We start from the raw sequence: 18,653 nt of genomic DNA, 5'->3' as shown, positions 1-18,653 counted from the left end.
AGCTGGGTATGGTGGCAGGCACCTGTAATCCCACCTACTTGGGAGGCTGAGGCAGGAGAATCGCTTGAACCTGGGGAGTGGCAGTTGCAGTGAGCTGAGATCATGCCACTGTACTCCAGTCTGGGATACAGAGTGAGATTCCGTCTCAAAAAAAAAAAAAAAGAAAAAGAAAAGAAAAAATTAACCTCTGAATTGAGATGTACTGTTAGTATAAAATACCCAGTTCCAAAGGTTTAGTATTTAAAGTAGAATATAAAATTTCATAATTTTTAAATATTACATATCTCCATATTTTGGGTATATCACATTAAGTAAAATATATTACAATTTATTTCAACGGTTTTTTACTTTGTAAATATGGCTGCTGGAAATTTTTAAATTACATATTGGCTCACATATTTCCATCAGACAGCGCTGATCTAGAGTGCCATGAGGTGTGGGACGTGAGAAAGAGGCTGGAGTAAACCAGAACATGCAGGGATTTGCAAGCCATGTGTATTGGAAAGTTGTAGATTCAAGATAGTATTGGGTGGAAGCCTACTAAATGCCAAGCACTAGTCTGGTCATTTGGGATCTCAGTGAATGACAAGTTTCCTGCTCTCACAGAGGTTCTACATTTTGGAGGAATTGTGTGTGTTGGGGGAGTCACAAAACAATAAACAAATATATACAAATACTAGAGTATGTAGGGAGAAGAGCTATGGAAGGGGAAAAAAAGTTGTGCTGTTAAGAGTCCTTAGGAGTACTTTGGGCACGGTGTGAGGGGAATTATCATCTGTTAAAACAGGATGTTTGGGGTTGACCCACTTAGGTGATTTTGGAGCAAAGATTTGAAGGAGATGCTGTCATGAGGCCAGCATCTGGGGGGAAGAGTTTTCCAAGCAGAAGGAACACAAACCAAATACTCTAATGCTAAAGGTAGGAGGGGCCTGGTATGTTCTAGGGAAAGGGCTGGAGCAGAATGAGCAAGAGGACAGCAGCAAGAGGATGTCAGAGAGATAGGAGGGCAAGTGCAAATCCCATGGGATTCATAGGCTATCATAAAGATGTGGGTGGGATTTTAATGAGTGAAGTAGCATTTTAAGCAACTCATTCTGCTTCCTGGGTTGCTTGCTTTAGGGAGCAAAAGTAGAAGCAGGACGTGTTAGGAGGTTATTGCAGTATCCAGATGAGATGAGAGTGGCTCAGACTAGGTTGGAAGTAGTAGCTGTAGTGAGGAATAGTCAGTTTCTTGACATATTTGGATGGTAAATATATTTTTCTTGGTTTGAACATGGGTTTTGAAGAGAAGGGTCAAGGAGGACAAGTTTTTAGTCTCAGGAACTAGAAGGACAGAACTGCCAAAGACTGAGATGGAAAAGCAGATGTAGGGGGAATTGAGGAGTGACTGCCAAGGGGCAAGTGAAGATGGTGAAGTCCAAAGATTGAGCCCTGGGGCAGGCAGCATGAAAAGATCAGGGAGAAGACAAGAAACTAGCAAAGGAGACTAAGCAGCAGCGACCATTGATTAAGGAAGAAAATCAAGAGTGTGGTATCCTTAGAAGCCAAGTAAAGAAAGGTTCTCAAAGAGGAGGAAGGGGTCAAGTGTATCAAACGCGGCTGCAAGAAAACAAAATGGGAAGTCTGAAAACTGACAGATTTAGTAAATTGGTGATCTTGAATATAATCGCGGGGCACTGGCAAAATCTGAAATGAAGAGGACTAAGGAAAGACTGGAGAAGAGGAATTAGAGGCGTGAAAATCAGTAACTCTTCAAGGGATTTTATGCCAATGAAAATCTTAAAAATGAGACAGCACATAGAACTGGGGCCAATAATTTTAATGAGAGAAATAAAGCATATTTGTGTGGTGAAATAAGTGATTCAACAATGAGAAGAAAAATGAAAGGGGTAGTCATTAGAGTGATGTCCTTACTAGGTGAGAGGTATGGGGTCTGGTGCATAACATAATGATTAGGGACAAACACCTGTGACAGTCATTCTCAAAGTAGACCAGCATCATCTGGAACAGGCGTCCCCAAACTATGGCCCGAGGGCCACATGCGGCCTCCTGAGGCCATTTATCTGGCCCCCGCCACACTTCAAGAAGGGGCACCTCTTTCATTGGTGGTCAGTGAGAGGAGCACAGTATGTGGCGGCCCTCCAACGGTCTGAGGGACAGTGAACTGGCCCCCTGTGTAAAAAGTTTGGGGACACCTGATCTGGAACTTGTCAGAAATGCATATCATGAGGCCCCACTCCAGATGTCCTGAATCAGAAACTTTGGAGGTGGCGCCATGCAATCTGTTTTAATAAGCCCTCCAGGTGATGATGATGCATGCTCATGTCTGAGAAGCACTGTCACAAACAGTAACAGGAGGGAAAACAGTTTGGGAGAGAGCAACAGAGGGAGGTCTTAAAAGTGTTCTGTTGATGCTTCAGTTCTGTCCATGAAGAGGGAATTAAAGTCACCTGCTGAAAGTGAAAATGGGGAGATGTTTGAGAGTTGATTTTTATTTATACAAATATTTGTTGAGCTTGTGCTAAATACAAGGAAAAGAGGCTCCTAAACAGATGAGTTTAAAAAAAAAACCCACAACTTCCTGTCTTTACAAAAGCTTACAGAATAGTGAGGGAGGCACATGTCTGTAAGAGAATGACAGCCCTTAAATAAAGTTCTCATTCTAAGTTTTCTCTTAAATAGTTAGATATACTCAATCAGTTTAACTATTACATATGTTGGCATGGTTTTCCCAGTCCCCTCACCCTTCTCTTGGTGCTTTTTAGATAGTCATCCTCCTGAGAGCATTGTGCCCGGAACTGGATACAGTGCCCCAAGCATAACCTATCAAAAGTTAATGCCAAGAATCAGATATTTTATATCATGTTATATGAACTGCTATGAAGTTAGGTCTTCTCTAGTATCCACTCCTTAAACCACATAAATTAAAGAAACAGTTGCCTATGGTGAAAAGTTCAACTATAGACAGGTATGTAGTAAACAGTTTTAGTCTCTTCAAGCATCCCTCAGAAGCTATCAATTAATTTCTTTCCAGAAGCTTTCTGGAAACATAAACATCCTATCTATACATCAACACAAACTTATACTCATTTTACTGTATATATTTTTGATTTCCACTTTTATCATGAACATTGTTCCATACTGGTGCATAAAAGATATTATTTTTGACAACTGCACATTACTTATTTGAACTGATGTATCTTGGTTTATTTAGAATATTCTACGAGACTGAGAATCTTAGCCATTCCCAAGTAACAAACAGTTCCAAGATGCACTTATATCTGCAAAGTATTTTTAGGTATCAAATGTAACTTTCTGTCCCTGCCTTTTTCAATCTTTTGATTAACATTCTGTATATAAACAATTCAAGCTGTCATTGTCTTAAAAAAAATAAGATGTTTATTTTTATGTTAAAAATGTATATATTTATAAATGTATCAAAATTAAACAAGCCCCGAGACCTGACAAGACTTACAAGGAAAATCACAGACCAATTTTTCTCATGAGCATAGATGTAAAAATCAAACAAAATATTTGCAAACCAAATCCAGCATCATATAAAAAGGATAACATTTCATTACTAAGTAGGGTTTATGCCAGAAATGCAAGATCAGTAAAGAATCTACATTAACAAAATAAAAGAGAAAAATCAAGATTCTCTCAATAGATCCAGGAAAAAGTATTTGGTGAAATTCAACATCATTCATGACACTCTTGGCAAAATAGGAATAAAAGGGATCTTCAATCTGATAAAAACATGAAATGGAAAAAACCTATAGATAACATATTTTAATAGTGAAAAACTAGATGCTTTGAGAATAAGGTAAGAATAAAGGCTCATCATACCATGTCTATTCAACATTAGGTTGAAGGTCCTAGCCAATACAACAAGGCAAGAAGAAACAAAATGTAAAAACTGGAAAGAAGAAGTAAACTGTAAACTGTTCTTATTCATGTGTGACATGATTGTGTACACAAGGTATCCCTAAGTCACTTGCAATAAAATGTAAGTAAGAACAAGTACTGAACTAAGCGAGTTTAATAAGATTACAGAATACAAAGTCAATATATAAAAATAAAAAGTATTTCTGTATACCAGCAATACACTTAAAAATTAAAGTACCATTTACAATAACATTACCACAAAATATTTTGGAATGCATTTAACAAAAGATATACAAGACTTATTCTCTAAAACTACAAAACATTGCTGAGATAAATTTTAAAAGACCCAAATAAATGAAGAAACATACCACGTCCATGGACTGAAAGATTCAGTATTGTCAATTCTTTCCAAATTGACCTAAAAATTCAGTGCAATCCCAACAGCAATTCCGGAAATTTTCTTAAAGAAAAATTGACAAGCTTAATATAAACTTTAAAAGGAAAGAACCTGATAGCCAAAACAATCTTGAAAAAGACTACAGAGATTAACAATACTTAATTTCAAGACACTATAAAGCCACAATAATCAAGACAGTGGGTTACTGGCATAAGAGACACATAGATCAATGACATAAATAGATCATCCAGATCCACAGATACTTGGTAAATTGACTTTGACAAAGGCACAAAGGTATTTCAATGAGCAGGCAAAGATTGCTTGGAACACACAAAAAGCACCAGCCATAAAAACACTGATAAACTAGGCTTCATGAAAATGAAAAACTTGTTATTTCAAAGACACCATTAAGAAAATGAAAAGGCAAGCTAAAGACTTAGAATAGTCATAGTACATATATCTGAAAGAGTTTGTATCCAGAATATATAAACAGTTCTTACAATTCAATAATAAAACAAAACCTATTTTTTTAATGAACAAAAATATCTGTACAGCTAGTTCACAAAATATATGAATGGCCAATAAGCATATTAAAAGAAGTTCAATGTCTTTGATCAGAAAAATGCATATCAGAACCACAATGAGATATCAAAATAGAGCCAATAGAATGGCTAAAATGAAAAACACTGACAATACCAAGCTTTGGCAAGAATACTGTACAACTGGAACTCATATAAATTACTGGTAGCAGTGTAGGCATTTGCACAAGTAGAAATAGGTTCACCAAAAGACTTGTAATTTCATGCTTATAGCAGCTTTATTCATAAAATTCCTCAGATGGAAACAATTCAAACATTCATCAACAGGTGAATAATCAAACTGTAAGACAGACATATGACAGAATACTACTAGGCAACAAAAAGGCACAAGCTACAGATGCATGAAACAACATGAGCGAATCTCCAAAACAAAGAAATAATGCATGCTTAGACTGCCTTTCTGAAGAAATTCCCCTAATTCTTCGAGATCCCCAGGTTCTCAAAGGCATAGCTGGCAAACAGGCCCTGAAACAGCTTCCTCTGGACTACCCTCCTAGTCTTGGTAGATTTCCTGAATCTTTGGCATTTCTTCTTTTCTTCCATGGTCTTCATTCACTGCTGTTCTTCTTGCCTATCTTCAATTATTTTATGTTATTATGAGGACAACATAGGTTCTTCCATCTTGAAACTTCAGTTCTTTGCCTGGCTGGGCCAACACATTCCCTGAGCAGGATTCTGTGCACACTGGTAGTTCCAAGGTGCAACAATCTTCAAAACATTTGAGGAGTGTATTAGTCCATTCTCAGGCTGCTTTAAAGGACTGCCCAAGACTGGGTAATTTATAAAGGAAAGAGGTTTAATTGACTCAGAGTTCCACACAGCTGGGAATACCTCAGGAAACTTACAATCATGGCCGAAGGGGAAACAAACATGTCCTTCTTCATATGATGGCAGGAATAAGTGCCAAAAGAGGGAAAAGCTCCTTATGAAACCATCAAGTCTTGTGAGAGCTATCACAAGAACAGCAGCATGGGGTAACCACTCCTATGATTTAATTAACTCCCATTGGGTCCCTCTCGTAACACATGGGGATTATAGGAACTACAATTCAAGATGATATTTGAGTGGAGGCTCGGCCAAACCATATCAAGGAGGGACTCTGCAAATGCGGCACAGACTCCTCAGTCTATGACTTTCCTAACCTAGCAGATGCTCCTCGAAGCCTTATCAGGTTGTTTCACTGGATAAGTGCTGGCTAAATGCCTGTTGAGAAGATTCAAAACATGTTCAGGCTACTGTCACAAGAATGAACAATTATTTACTTGGAAAATAGGTGTTGGTGTGGCCACAACCATGCCTCTGAGGGAACAGCCAGAGGAGAGGCTCCAGGAGCATCCTGAAGATGCCAGAGCGGGCTCACATGGCACCTGCAGGACGGCTGGCTGGGAGCAGTTAGGAGGTCACCACAGTCAATCCCTATTCAGGGAAGTTCACCATCCTCCGCTCATGAGGGCGCCGCTGTCCCGGAGCTTTCTTCCTTGATACAAGCCATGGTAGCTACTTCCGGCCCGGCACAGTGACTTGTGCCAGCCAAGGGGGCAGTGAACAGGGGCTAGGTCACAAGGATTGTGACCCTTGGGGACCACAGGGCCAGGCTGTCATTCTCAAAACCATGAAATTCAATGGCAAACACAACAGCAAATCATAATGCCAACAAAGACTTCTACGTACATGCAAATCTATTAATCAGTAAGTGGCTAAGTCACTAAACTACAGCTTTCTCATGATGCTCACTATCTATCCTTTGGGGAAACCAAAATGCTCACAACTAACCATGGTGTTCCCTCAATTTACTAGCTTTAAAAAAAAAAGTAGCATAGCATCACAAGTGAGAAGTGTTCTACGAAGTGTTGTTCAACAATATCCTCAAGCGTAGGTATGAGGAAAATTATATTGGCTTTGTATAAGGAATGAATGATTGGGAACAAAGAAAAGGGTATACTGCATTCATATGATTAGTCTGAAAATGATGTTGCTAGGGAAGGCTATTTAATCAAGAAAAGTACCTCTGCAAGATGGAGAAAACTATACTTTCTGAACACAAGAAAAATGACCATGTTTTTGCCCTGACATTCTTAGACACCCACTAAGAATGAGGGAAAGTAAGGTACCATCTACATATATATCATACTGTAGTGAAAACAATCACAGGTTACAGCACTAGCGAAGCCTGGGTTCAGGTTCATTAAGTTCTTTATGGATCAGTAATCGACAATCAGAACTGAAATTTAATACTACATCAGGGAATCCAAGGGTCATAATCATACTTGACCCAAATGGCTCACACTAATGACTCAGATTAATACTGGATGGTAACTGTTTTGTTTACAATTAGCGGCTTATTATCTTGAAGCCAGTCTCACAAACACAAACACATTGACTTTACAAACTCTTTAAATAAAAGGTTCTGTATCCCGATCCTAAAGTATGCTGTAATAGTTTACAGTGAAAAGAAAATAATTCTGAGGAAAAAGATCTCCCCATGATAAACTGAAGAAAACAAAAAGCACTTCTATAAAAGTAACAATAAAAAAGAGTTTAAAAAGCAAGCTTCCACTCTTTTTTATTAAAAAGCAAAAATTAACTCATGTAAAATATTTTAACTCATAAAAAATAGAATCAAGCATTACTTTAAAAAATATCAGAACCATAATATGTGCATTAAGTCTTTTAAATAGTTTAACTTTTAGACTACTTTACTATTAAACACTTAGTTTTTCTCAGAAAGCTGTTGCAAACCCAAGTACTGTTGTGACTACAGAAATCAATGATTCTTTTCTTGAGCAGAATAAAGATGTAACTTCCTTAAGTGACATTCATCTTAATATTACCATCTTAAATTCTGCTTCATTACCAAAAACAGTGTTTTCAAGAACTGGATTTTTCTAAATCCATTTTTATTTTTACAACAACTTTACTATTTAACTATATTCATTGTAGAAAAATGTAAAGACACAGAAGGATTCAAAAAAAATAAAAACTATCCCAGTATCCCTCCCCCAAATACAATAACAAGGTTACATATGTATTTCTTTCGAGTTTTTTTGGTATATATATATATACAGCATTTTAAAGCAAAACTAGTACTATAAAATGCTACCATATCCATTTTTTCATTCCATATATAGAACAACCATGTCTTTTTAGGATATTAAAATATTCAAAAAGGATTTTCAGTTGGCTGATTCACAATCTAAATATAACTAAGACATAATTTATCTCTAATTGCTGGGTATTCAGATTGTTTTAATTATTTGCTATTATCACTATCATTATTAAACATCTTTCTTTATACATAATTGTTTGTACGTGTCTCTGATACGGTTTTAAAGACAAATTCCTAGATGTAGAGTTCCCAGCACAAAGTATGCCAGTATTTTTAAGCCTTTTGATGCATTTTACCAAATTGCCTTCTAGAAATAATGTACCAATTTACAGTCGCATCACTAAATAACCAGAGTCTCATTTCTTCCTCATATTCTTTGGCAGCATAGGAAAGTAGAGATTACCCTCTACCCTTTATTGTTGCGAATTTAATAGGGTGGAGAAGAAAATGGTGTGTTTTTTGTTTTCTTTTTCCTAAAATGCAAAAATTTTTTCCCATGTTTACTGGTCATTTGCTTTTCTTCTGTATTTTGAAGTTGTCCAAGTCATTTAGGAGTCTCTAATACATATAATGTCTTGTCTTTCCCATATTTTTTTCAAGTTAAGCAGGAATTCCCAAAATGACTGGAGCTAGAATGTCTTCTTTTCTCCTGGGCAGTCATGCTACTTTAATGTCTTGGTAATAAAACAGAAAACTGGGCCATATTCTGAAAGGAAGAAAGGAGGCAGTGATATTCAAATGTGGGTGTAATTACTGAGATGTTTGTTAAAAAAAAAAATGGGTTTTGATTTTATAGATCAAAGTGAGGACTCAGGAAAAATACACTTTAAATAAACTCTCCAGATAATTTTCAAGTTCACTAACCAGATGTGAGATGTTAGGTACTCTAAACTCCCAGCTCCTCACCTCCCTTTCGTGTAAAGTGGGGTCAATAATGCTTATCTCAGAGCATTGTTCTGATAATCACTTATTCCCACATCAGCCCCCAGCCTGGATTATTGTTTATTCAACCTCCATCCCTTATCCTTATACCACTGCAAGAAATCATTGAAATTTTTATGTGTTTGTATCTCCAAACATCATAGGAGCACCATCACAAGTCTTTAAGTATCTTTGCAAACCAGACCTTGACATATAGTGAGTGCTAAGTGTTTCTGAAATGAGTTAGTGAGTGAAATGAATGATAAACGTTTCAGTGCTTAGAGGACTAAAAATACTACCACAAAATAAGAGATTATTAGTTATGGTGTTCCTTAACGCTACACAATGAAGGCCAACATTCTCAGTTTTGACTAAAGCAGAAACTCTTCATTTTTTCTCTTTATGTCATATACATGTATCATATCCCCCTTTGAGAATCTGATGAAAACCACATAAACTAACCTTAAAAAATGCACTTTGGGAGGCCGAGGCGGGTGGATCACGAGGTTGAGAGATCGAGACCATCTTGGTCAACATAGTGAAACCCCGTCTCTACTAAAAATACAAAAAACTAGCTGGGCGTGGTGGCACGTGCCTGTAATCCCAGCTACTTAAGAGGCTGAGGCAGGAGAATTGCCTGAGCCCAGGAGGCAGAGGTTGTGGTGAGCCAAGATCACGCCATTGCACTCCAGCCTGGGCAACGAGAGCGAAACTCTGTCTCAAAAAAAAAAAAAAATGCATACAAATAAAACCACACAATTTTACACGCAATTTCAGAAGATCCAAGAAAGGAGGACACTGATTTCTAACCTTCAAGCATTTTTATTTAAAAATGAAGCTTAAACAGTAAATTTATTACTCGAGAAATTAACTTCAAGCTTGAAGACTATGGTCAAAGTGGGGTCAGTTGGGAGACTTAAAAAAAATAAACTTCTGTAACATTTTGCTAGTAACAGTACAAATATAAGTCACATTTCTAGCAAACCAACATGCGCTTTTTATGCAAGCTCCAGTTCACATTTCTAGCAAACCAACATGAGCTTTTTATGCCAGCTCCAGTTGTGCCATCTGACTACACTCAGACAGATGTGTATTTTTTCCCTTTTCATTATTTTTCATTATTTTTTCCCTTTTCATTCTAATAATAAGGGTTTTCTGTATCCTATTATGATAAAACACTTCATGGGAAAAATGGGGTATCATTTATTCATTAAATAACATTTAGCTACTAGGTATACAGTGCTGAAACCAATAGATTTGTTTCTTGTTAGAGAAGACAGAAATTCCAACATTCCTATTAGTCCTAACTGCAGAGAGACACCTTATTTACAGTGGTGTGCTGGATCCTGTTCACATCAGCTTACAAGAGCTGACTGTATGTATCAATTCTCAACACATCAGTGGCTTCACATTAGTAGTGTGAAATTGGCCATAATGGAGCACTTGTACCACGTAAATCAGCAAACACTACAAATCAAGACTCTGCCATGCCCAGTGATTGTCAGTCACTTACCACCATACAATGTCCTCATTATACTAAAATTGTGGCTCTCTCATTCCAGAGCTCCTAGGCAGTAATTCAGGTAGGGAGGGCTTAGATCAACCTTTCAAATCCTCTCTCCACCACTGCCAGAAGACCCAAAAGTACAGGTGTATTCTAGGAGACTTCAAGGTAGGAAGTCTCTTTGGATAGTAGAAGAATGCAGTATCTGATCAGTATGACACAAGTCTTTACCTAGTGGTTAAGAGTCACAAAGTGCCCAAAGACAAATCCTGCAACTCCTAGGGATTTGTATTAATTCTTTCTATAATAGCTTTCCAACATCTAGTATTAATTAGCTTATTGTTAAGTACTGTTTTAGTGTGATGCAAGTTTCACCTTAAGCAGATATTTTCTGGCACCATTTTGGTGCTACTGTCAGAGTTTTGGCTTTAAAGGGTTGCCACAAATTTGAATGGATCTGCCAAAGCTTTGTCAACAATGTAAGTGATATGCAGAAAAAGCACTATCAATCTTCTGAAGACTTTGGGATATATTACAGAGCAGGACAATGTGAAGAACCTGGTATACTAGATAATAAACCTCTCTCAACCCCAGCTTTCAATAGTCTTGCATTACCAGTCAGAAAATATGACTACTCAATTTCACAAGTGGTTGGTATGGTAGCAAATGTCACAAAAACTTTTTGAGAACATCTAAGCTGGCATAAAACACATGAGGACCAAAGGTGAAATGCAAGTAAGAAAAGAAGGCAATGGAGGGTCTATGGACACACCTGCTTGCACAGGGCTGACACTTACCTTCAGGCTATGGAGGGTTTCTGACCATTCCATGGACCCTATCTGAGGTATGGTAGTGAGCAGTAAACTTTTGGCTTTATTAGCATTTTCTTTCAGGGTCTTTAAGACCCGGTCCACCGAAACCTAGAGAAATAACAGCACCAGAGATTACTTGAACTTAAAATTCCACTGCTTGTCATAAAACATCTTCCTGAGTTCTAGCCTGGCTACGGTCTAAATGTTTGCGTCCCCCTCAAATTCATCTGTGGAAACCTAATCCTCAATGTAGGGTATTTGGAAGTTGGACACTTGGGAGGCAATTAGGTTATGAAGGCAGAGTCCTCGTGAATAGGATTAGTGACCTTACAAAAGAGGCCCCCGTGCCATTCTTCGAGGGGCCCTTCCACCTTGTGAGGTTCCAGTGAGAAGACAGCTGTCTGTGAGAAAGTGGGCTCTTACTGGGCACCAAGTGTGCCTATCCCTTTATCTTGGACTTTCCAACATTTAGAAATGTGAAAAATAAACTTCTGTTATTCAGAAGCCATCCATGCTATGGTATTTTGTCACAACAGTCCAGACAGACTAAGAAAAACCTGACTAGTGAAGTCTGTTTATTCTACGTTGAATCCTCTGAGTTCAAGCTCTGCATTTATCAAGATGGTCTTAGTCCTAGCAGGGAGGTCCTAGAGAAACTCAGTGACATGTCTGAAAAGCACTGATGAATTTGCATATGGTTTGGATCTGTGTCCTCATCAAATCTCACCTTGAACTGTTGGAGGTGGGGCCTGGTGGGAGGTGGCTGGATCACCAGGTTGGATTTCTCATGAATAGTTTAACAGCATCCTCAGGTGCTGTTCTACTGAAAGTGAGTTCTTGTGAGATCTGATTGTTTAAAAGTGTATAGCACCTCTCCTCACATTCTCTTGCTCCTGCTCCCACCATGTGAGAAACCTCACTCTCCTTTTGCCTTCCACCATGACTGGAAGTTTCCTGAGGCCTCCCCTGAAGCTGAGCAGATGCCAACATCACACCTCTTGTGCAGCCTGTAGAACCATAAGCCAATTAAACCTCTTTTCTTTATAAATTACCCAGTTTCAGGTATTTCTCCATAGCAATGTGATAACAGACTAACACAGATTTCAATATGGCATCTGAGAAAGCATCTCTGATGTATAATGGGTTAGCACGGTCTAGAAAGATGTGGCTCTTCTCTTCATGTCCACAGTCAAATGGATTAGTGTTAAAACTACTGCTACACTGGATAACCAAACGGAACTGTCTCTGCTTAGAAAATCATTCCAGCTGGTAAAGAAAAATAGGGAATTAAAATACCACCATTTTTATGGCTCCCAGTGAGTTAATGGATTGGCTGCTAACATCACAAACCGAACTAAGCAAACAAAATCTCAAACAAATAAACCACTCATTATGTTCTTCCTGATGGAAAAATAAAATACTACCTTAAGACAACTAAATCTGATCGAATCTCTAAATCTAGCTACCAATTTATAGACAATACAGAGGACAGAGAAACCTATTAAACTACTCTAAGGAGATGATTTCAGCAATTCAGACTATAGGAAACTCAACAGGACAAATGACCTGGCTCCTTCATAAAAAGCTTGCAACCAACAAAATACTTTAAGGCATTTAACTAGAAATTTAAATTTTGGCTGGGTATATTAAAGAATTATCACTGGAGAATGAAAATGATAATGTGGTCATGTTAGATACCTCCTGAAGTGTTTATGGATAAAATTACTGATAGAAGTAATAATTATATTGGTTGTAAGTTAATATAATGGTTGAAGCTAGATGCTGAATTCATGAAAGTTTGTACTATTGGTTCCTTTTGTATATGACTAAAAGAGCTTCATAAGAAAAAGTTGAAGAAAGTGAATATAAAACTAACATCAGAGATAGAGTACTTGACATGCCTTACTATGCTCTGAAGAAATCCAACATTCAAGGCCATAATGATTACACCTTTCTATTTCCTTGAGTATAGCCCAGATCCCGCCCATAAACACCAAGATGTGTTTAGGAAAAAATGACGAACACTGTAGCAGGGGGAGTTCACACTACTATGGGAACACAAAGCAGTGACAGGCTGGGTATCTGCCAGGTACATGTAAATGATATGTTTTAAGCTGAGTATCTAAATGCAGAGACATAAAGCATCCAAGAAGTTTGCCTTGTATTTACTCATTTCCTTATATGTTTTTCCTGTGACTGATTATTTCTGTATAGACACTGACGTCCCTTCTCTTTGTTCCAGCTGTTGGGCTCCACCCAAAATGTCCTTCCTACTGACCTTCCCATAATAAACCCTCTGTTCAAGGTGCAGCTCAAATGCCACCTCTTGGGCCCCCCACTCCATCAGAGCCACCATCTGTTAATTACCCTCCTATGAGCCAGCACTATCCTAGTTGTTTCACATATATCATTTGGTTTAACTCTTCCAGTAATCCTTCAAGTTCAGAATAATGACTCAGCAACTTCCACTTCTCACCCAGAACCCTGGCTTCATTCTACAGAAGAGTAAACAACTGAAATAACTCGCCCAGTGTGACAAGTAAATGGAGCAACTGGAATCTGAAGACGGCTTTATAGAACTCAAATCCTTCTTGCCATGCCAGGCTGCATATCTGCACAAGGCAAAATGACACACACGATTGGCTGAAATAATGCCATCTTTATCTGTGCCTTCCTTGTGGTATTTAACACTATCTTCAAGCCTTACCATTTACAGAGCTTAGTTTCTCTGCTTTTCAACAAAGTAGCTCCAGCTGACTGTTTCCCCAACCTCATTTGGCTACTAAAGGAAATCACTGCTGGTTCTACAAAGGAGGGGACATATGTTATTAGACTGAGCAGAAAGTCACAGGCAGGAAGCAAACCGCTCTCAGGGTGTGGCAGGGGCTGGAATTTCCTACTAATTGGAAGCAGCTTCTTGACATCATAAGGCTGAGTTGTTCCTTAGGTTACCAAAGCTGCCAAATAAGATATTATGTTGTGACTTAACGTAAGAATTGGCAGATCTCTTACAGAAAAGGCATCCTAGTACTAAGCAAACAGTTTATTACACTGAGGAGTCATCATAAGGAATTCATGAAAAACAAAGAACCTGTATTCATCTACGACCCATCTATGTCCACATGGATGGACAGGTGGCAGGAAGATCTAACCCAGTTTTATGTAAAATTAGACAGTAAAACAAACAACTCTCTAAAATGGTGGTAAAGGCCTCTTTGGAGATGTCACTTATCCTAAATGTGCTTAGAAAGGTCACGCCTAATTTTTTCCTTACTTCAAAAGTCACTGTAGTTTTGTCCTTTTCTTTATCTTAAAATGAGATAAAAGACAGGACAAATGATCTAGTTTCTTCAAGTAACACAAGGAATACAAAGAGAAGCAGGTGAAAATTAGATTGCGATAAAAGGCATATCATTAAAACACAACGTATGGATTGTAAGGGATTCTGATTTGATCAAACTGTTAAAAATTATGAGACTGAAGGAAAAATCAATAGTTAAACATTTGATTATATTAAGAAATTAATATCACTATTTTTGTACAATGATGGTATGGTTATAATTTAATTTTTAAAAAGACCCTTTAGGAAAATATTAACTTCAAGACGAGGGCCAGGGAGACAGAAGTAGGTAAGGACATACATATGACACAAGACTGGCCATGGCTAATTGTGGAACCTGGGTGATGGGTACCTGGAATTCATTAGACTCCACCCTGTACTTACGTAGATGTTTAAACATTTCCACAAGGAAAGTATTTGTTTTGGAAGCTGACCTCATTTTTCCAGTGTCCTCAAATTCCAGCTGGATCCTGCTGCCTTCGCTGCCTGAACCCCTAACTGACCTTCCATTTGAAACCCTTAACACAGTCTATATGGCCTGGCTCTGCTGTATTGCATCCCTGCTCTCTCTCCCTTCTCCCATCTCCTTCCTTTCCACTTTACTCAATCATGCCCTTTTTGTCCATCACACTTAAAACAGGAAGGCTTCCCATACTTCAAATATTTGGTCTGGTCAACTCAATAGGTACCCTTGTACCTCATCATTCTGTTTCTTTATAACCATTAGCTTTCTTATATTGGTTTACTTGACTTCTGTCTCCCGTAACAGAACGTTGGCTCCTTAAGGACTTGTCTGTTTGCTGTCACATTTCTATGCTGAACACAGTATCCAGCCATGGTAGGTTAAATAGATGGGTGTGAACATACGGCCCTCTCACCAGGAAAGCGTTCTTGAAAACAAAAACCAGTGGTATAGCAGAAGAAACTGGCAATCAAAATATACCTTTATCCTTAAGATAAGGCCCAAGTCTCAGTATGATTCCCAACACATCTACATGCCTACAATGTACTACTCATTGTTGATCCTTAGGTAAAAGCATCTCTTTCTTTCCTATGATCTTTGTTCTTACCTTCCAATGGGACCTATAGAAAATATTGGCAACTTCCAAACCTTATAGAAAGGCACTTTTGGAAACTAGTGTAAAAGAAATATTAACAGTTAAGACGCCCTCTTATTGGCACCCAGAAACCCACACCACATGTGCTCAGAATTCTACTTACTGCTTCCTCGTGCTCCTTCCAGCAGTCATAATCTGTCGCCATGGCAATACTTGCATAACAAATTCCAGCCTCCTTAGCAAGAACCACCTCTGGAACTGTAGTCATGTTGATAACATCTGCCCCCCAGGTGCGGAACATGAAGCTTTCTGCCCTCGAGCTAAAACGAGGTCCCTCAATTGTGACCATTGTCCCCTTTGAGTGGCACCGGAGTCCTAGCTTCTTAGCAGTCTCTATAAGAACCTAGAAAAGAAAAACCAGAAACTTCAAAACATACAAGTATATGTACAACTTAAGGCTGCATTTTGCTCCAATGTTTAACAAGTTAATTTCTTAAAGATGATCTGTCACTATAATGAATGCCTAGTATCTGCCAGCCTCTCAGAAGAAAACCTAGAAGGCCACAGAAGGGTGTTTCCTGGACCCTTTCTCATTTACATAATCCTGTTCCCCTAGCCCTTTGCACATAGAAACTAATAGCTACACAAGCAAGCCCTGAGCTCCTTCTGCTCACCAGGCATTTGTCTATATGCTTTAATCTCATTTGCTTCTTAACAACTTTAAGAGACTAAGTGGTTTGAGAATACAGACTTGAGTCTTAGCCTTAGCCTTGCAGGCTAAGCTAAGGTGTCTGTCATCGCTCATCTTCTCAAACAGGTGTGTTGAGTTCTATTTCCAGGCTTCTGGTAAGTTAATTCTCATTACTTTTATAACTACAGAATCTGAAGACTTTCAAAAAAGCTTTTTCTGGTTAGAAAGTGATTTCTTTTTTGCCTATTGCCTTTCCACAGATTTGTGCTAATGTTTTTCTGTTCAGGGATAAACATCTTGGAATTCCTTTAGTGGCAAGGCTAGGCATGGATTTTTAGAAACATCATTAAAAAGTTTGATCATTTTCTCCAGTATTTTATTTAATACTGTACATCTAATCTTCAAGTTAACTTCACTTTTTCTTAGCTTATGCTTCAATGTACCCCTTTAATTAAAAAAATAGTCTTTTCAACTTAACTGTTGACTTACTGAAGCACTGTTAAAAAATAATCTCTGTATGCCTTAGTTTTCTCAAGTGTAAACTGAGAAGAGTGGTAATGCATAACTCAAACTTATGAGGAATAGTAAATGAACTAAGGTATATATCAGCACAGAAGCATGCCAAGTATGCTGTAAACACCGTATGCACAAATGCTAAGCTGGTCTTCTAACGATTATTAATACTGGCAGCTTCTACACATAGTTGGCTAAGGTTACGGGGACACTATATAAATAAAGTGGAGCGACTCAAAGTAAAAGTCTCCAATCTAGGCAAAGTCTTACCTGCACATGTGTTCATCACATAAACAAATTAACCTATTTCCTTAAAAAATAACTTACACTGTACCACTGCAATGGGAAACAGAATTTTAACAAGAGCCTTGCAACTCAAAATTTAGCAAGCTATGGACAATGAACAGTTGATGCTACATCACGTTTATCTTACAAATGCTGAAAATAAAATTATGCTTACCTAACACTTTTTCCTAAAAAATTTGTTATAAATGCAAAAGCCGAAATCTCTACCTCCTCTTTTTTTCCCCAAAGTTAAGACATACGAAGCCCACTCCTGCTGGTTCAATAATGTCTTTAAAGATCTTGAATAACTGAGCTGTAAGCCTTGGCTAAAGTTCAGAGTGCTTCTAGAGATGAATGGCCCTTGACAAATCCTCACCATCACTCTGGCACTTTGGGAGATAGGAACCACGCTTGTGAGGAGGAGGAAGAAATGGAAGCTATGAATATGCGTTGGCCACTTGAACTAGCATGTTGCACTCCCTCAAGAACATTATCTTAAGATAGCAAAAAAATACTAAATACAGGGTCAAGGTCCAGGTCTGGGGTTAAAATGACTTCATTTTCTTATTTCATGTAAGTGCTGTGAACTACTAGACAGATGTGATATTGAAACTACCACAACCCTCACCAAGGAACTGGCAATATTAGATCACCAGACTAAATAGATTTAATGTCAGGACTAATGAATAGAAGTAACACTGCTTTTGGAACACATGTTTGTACATGGTACAAAACTTTAAGTAATAAAACCACTGTCCCTTCCCAAGGGAAACCACTATCACTAGCCTTTTTTTCATTTCAATAGTTTTTGGGGAGCAGGTGTTTATTGTGATATGTGTAAGCTCTTTAGTGTGATTTCTGATATTTTGATGCAGTGGTCACCCAGGAAGTATACACTGCACCCAATGTGTAGTCTTTTATCCCTGACCCTCCTCTCTTACTTCCCCCTGTGGCCCCAAAGTCCATTATACTGCCTTTGTATGTAGTTCATTCTTAGGCCTTTGCATCTCCATAGCTTAGCTCCCACGTACAAATGGGAACATTTGGTTTTTCATTCCTGAGCTACTTCACTGAGAAAAATGGTCTCCAACTCCATCTAGGTGGCTGCAATGCCATTATTTTTTTCCCTTTTTATAGCTGAGAGTATTCCATTATATTAGTCAAGTACCATTGGATCTGCTGGGTCATATGGCCCAAATGGCACAGCAGTTTGCACAGCAGCCTGGAAATACTGCAGAGCCTTCTCCTGTTCTGGACTCCATTCAAAACTGGCAGCCTATTGGGTCACTTGATAGATGGAATAAAGTAACACACCCAAATGAGAAATGTGTTGCCTCTGAAATCCAAATAGGACCAACAGGCATTGTGCCTCTTTCTTGGTTGCAGGAGGAGCCAAATGCAGCAACTTATCCTTCACCTTAGAAGGAGTATCTCGACAGGCCCCACACCACTGGACCCCCTAAAAATGTAGAAGGTCCCTGAATTTTAGTCAGATTTATTTCCCATCCTCTGGCACACAAATTTCTCGCTAATAAGTCCATT

General features: G+C 38.3%; 1 protein-coding gene across 2 annotated transcripts in view; it reads right to left on the bottom strand.

Moving 5' to 3' along the window:
* The window catches only part of MTAP (methylthioadenosine phosphorylase), a 93,367-nt gene that overhangs the window by 33,416 nt on the left and 41,298 nt on the right, over positions 1–18,653 (bottom strand). Inside the window, exons 6-8 of one of the 2 annotated variants that reach the window (XM_003928115.4) lie at positions 15,786–16,025; positions 11,210–11,332; positions 5,075–8,693 (exon numbers count right to left, since the gene is read on the bottom strand). In XM_003928115.4, coding sequence (XP_003928164.1) covers positions 8,655–8,693; positions 11,210–11,332; positions 15,786–16,025 — 402 coding nt within the window. In that variant the 3' untranslated portion in view covers positions 5,075–8,654. Of the gene's footprint in view, positions 1–5,074; positions 8,694–11,209; positions 11,333–15,785; positions 16,026–18,653 lie in introns of those variants that run through there. The other variant, XM_074394929.1, reaches the window with a different exon arrangement.

This window comes from Saimiri boliviensis, chromosome 2 (genome assembly GCF_048565385.1).
Source record: "Saimiri boliviensis isolate mSaiBol1 chromosome 2, mSaiBol1.pri, whole genome shotgun sequence".
NCBI lineage: Eukaryota > Metazoa > Chordata > Mammalia > Primates > Cebidae > Saimiri > Saimiri boliviensis.
The sequence above is the reverse complement of the archived record's forward strand: the minus strand, read 5'-3'. Positions and strand labels throughout refer to the sequence as shown.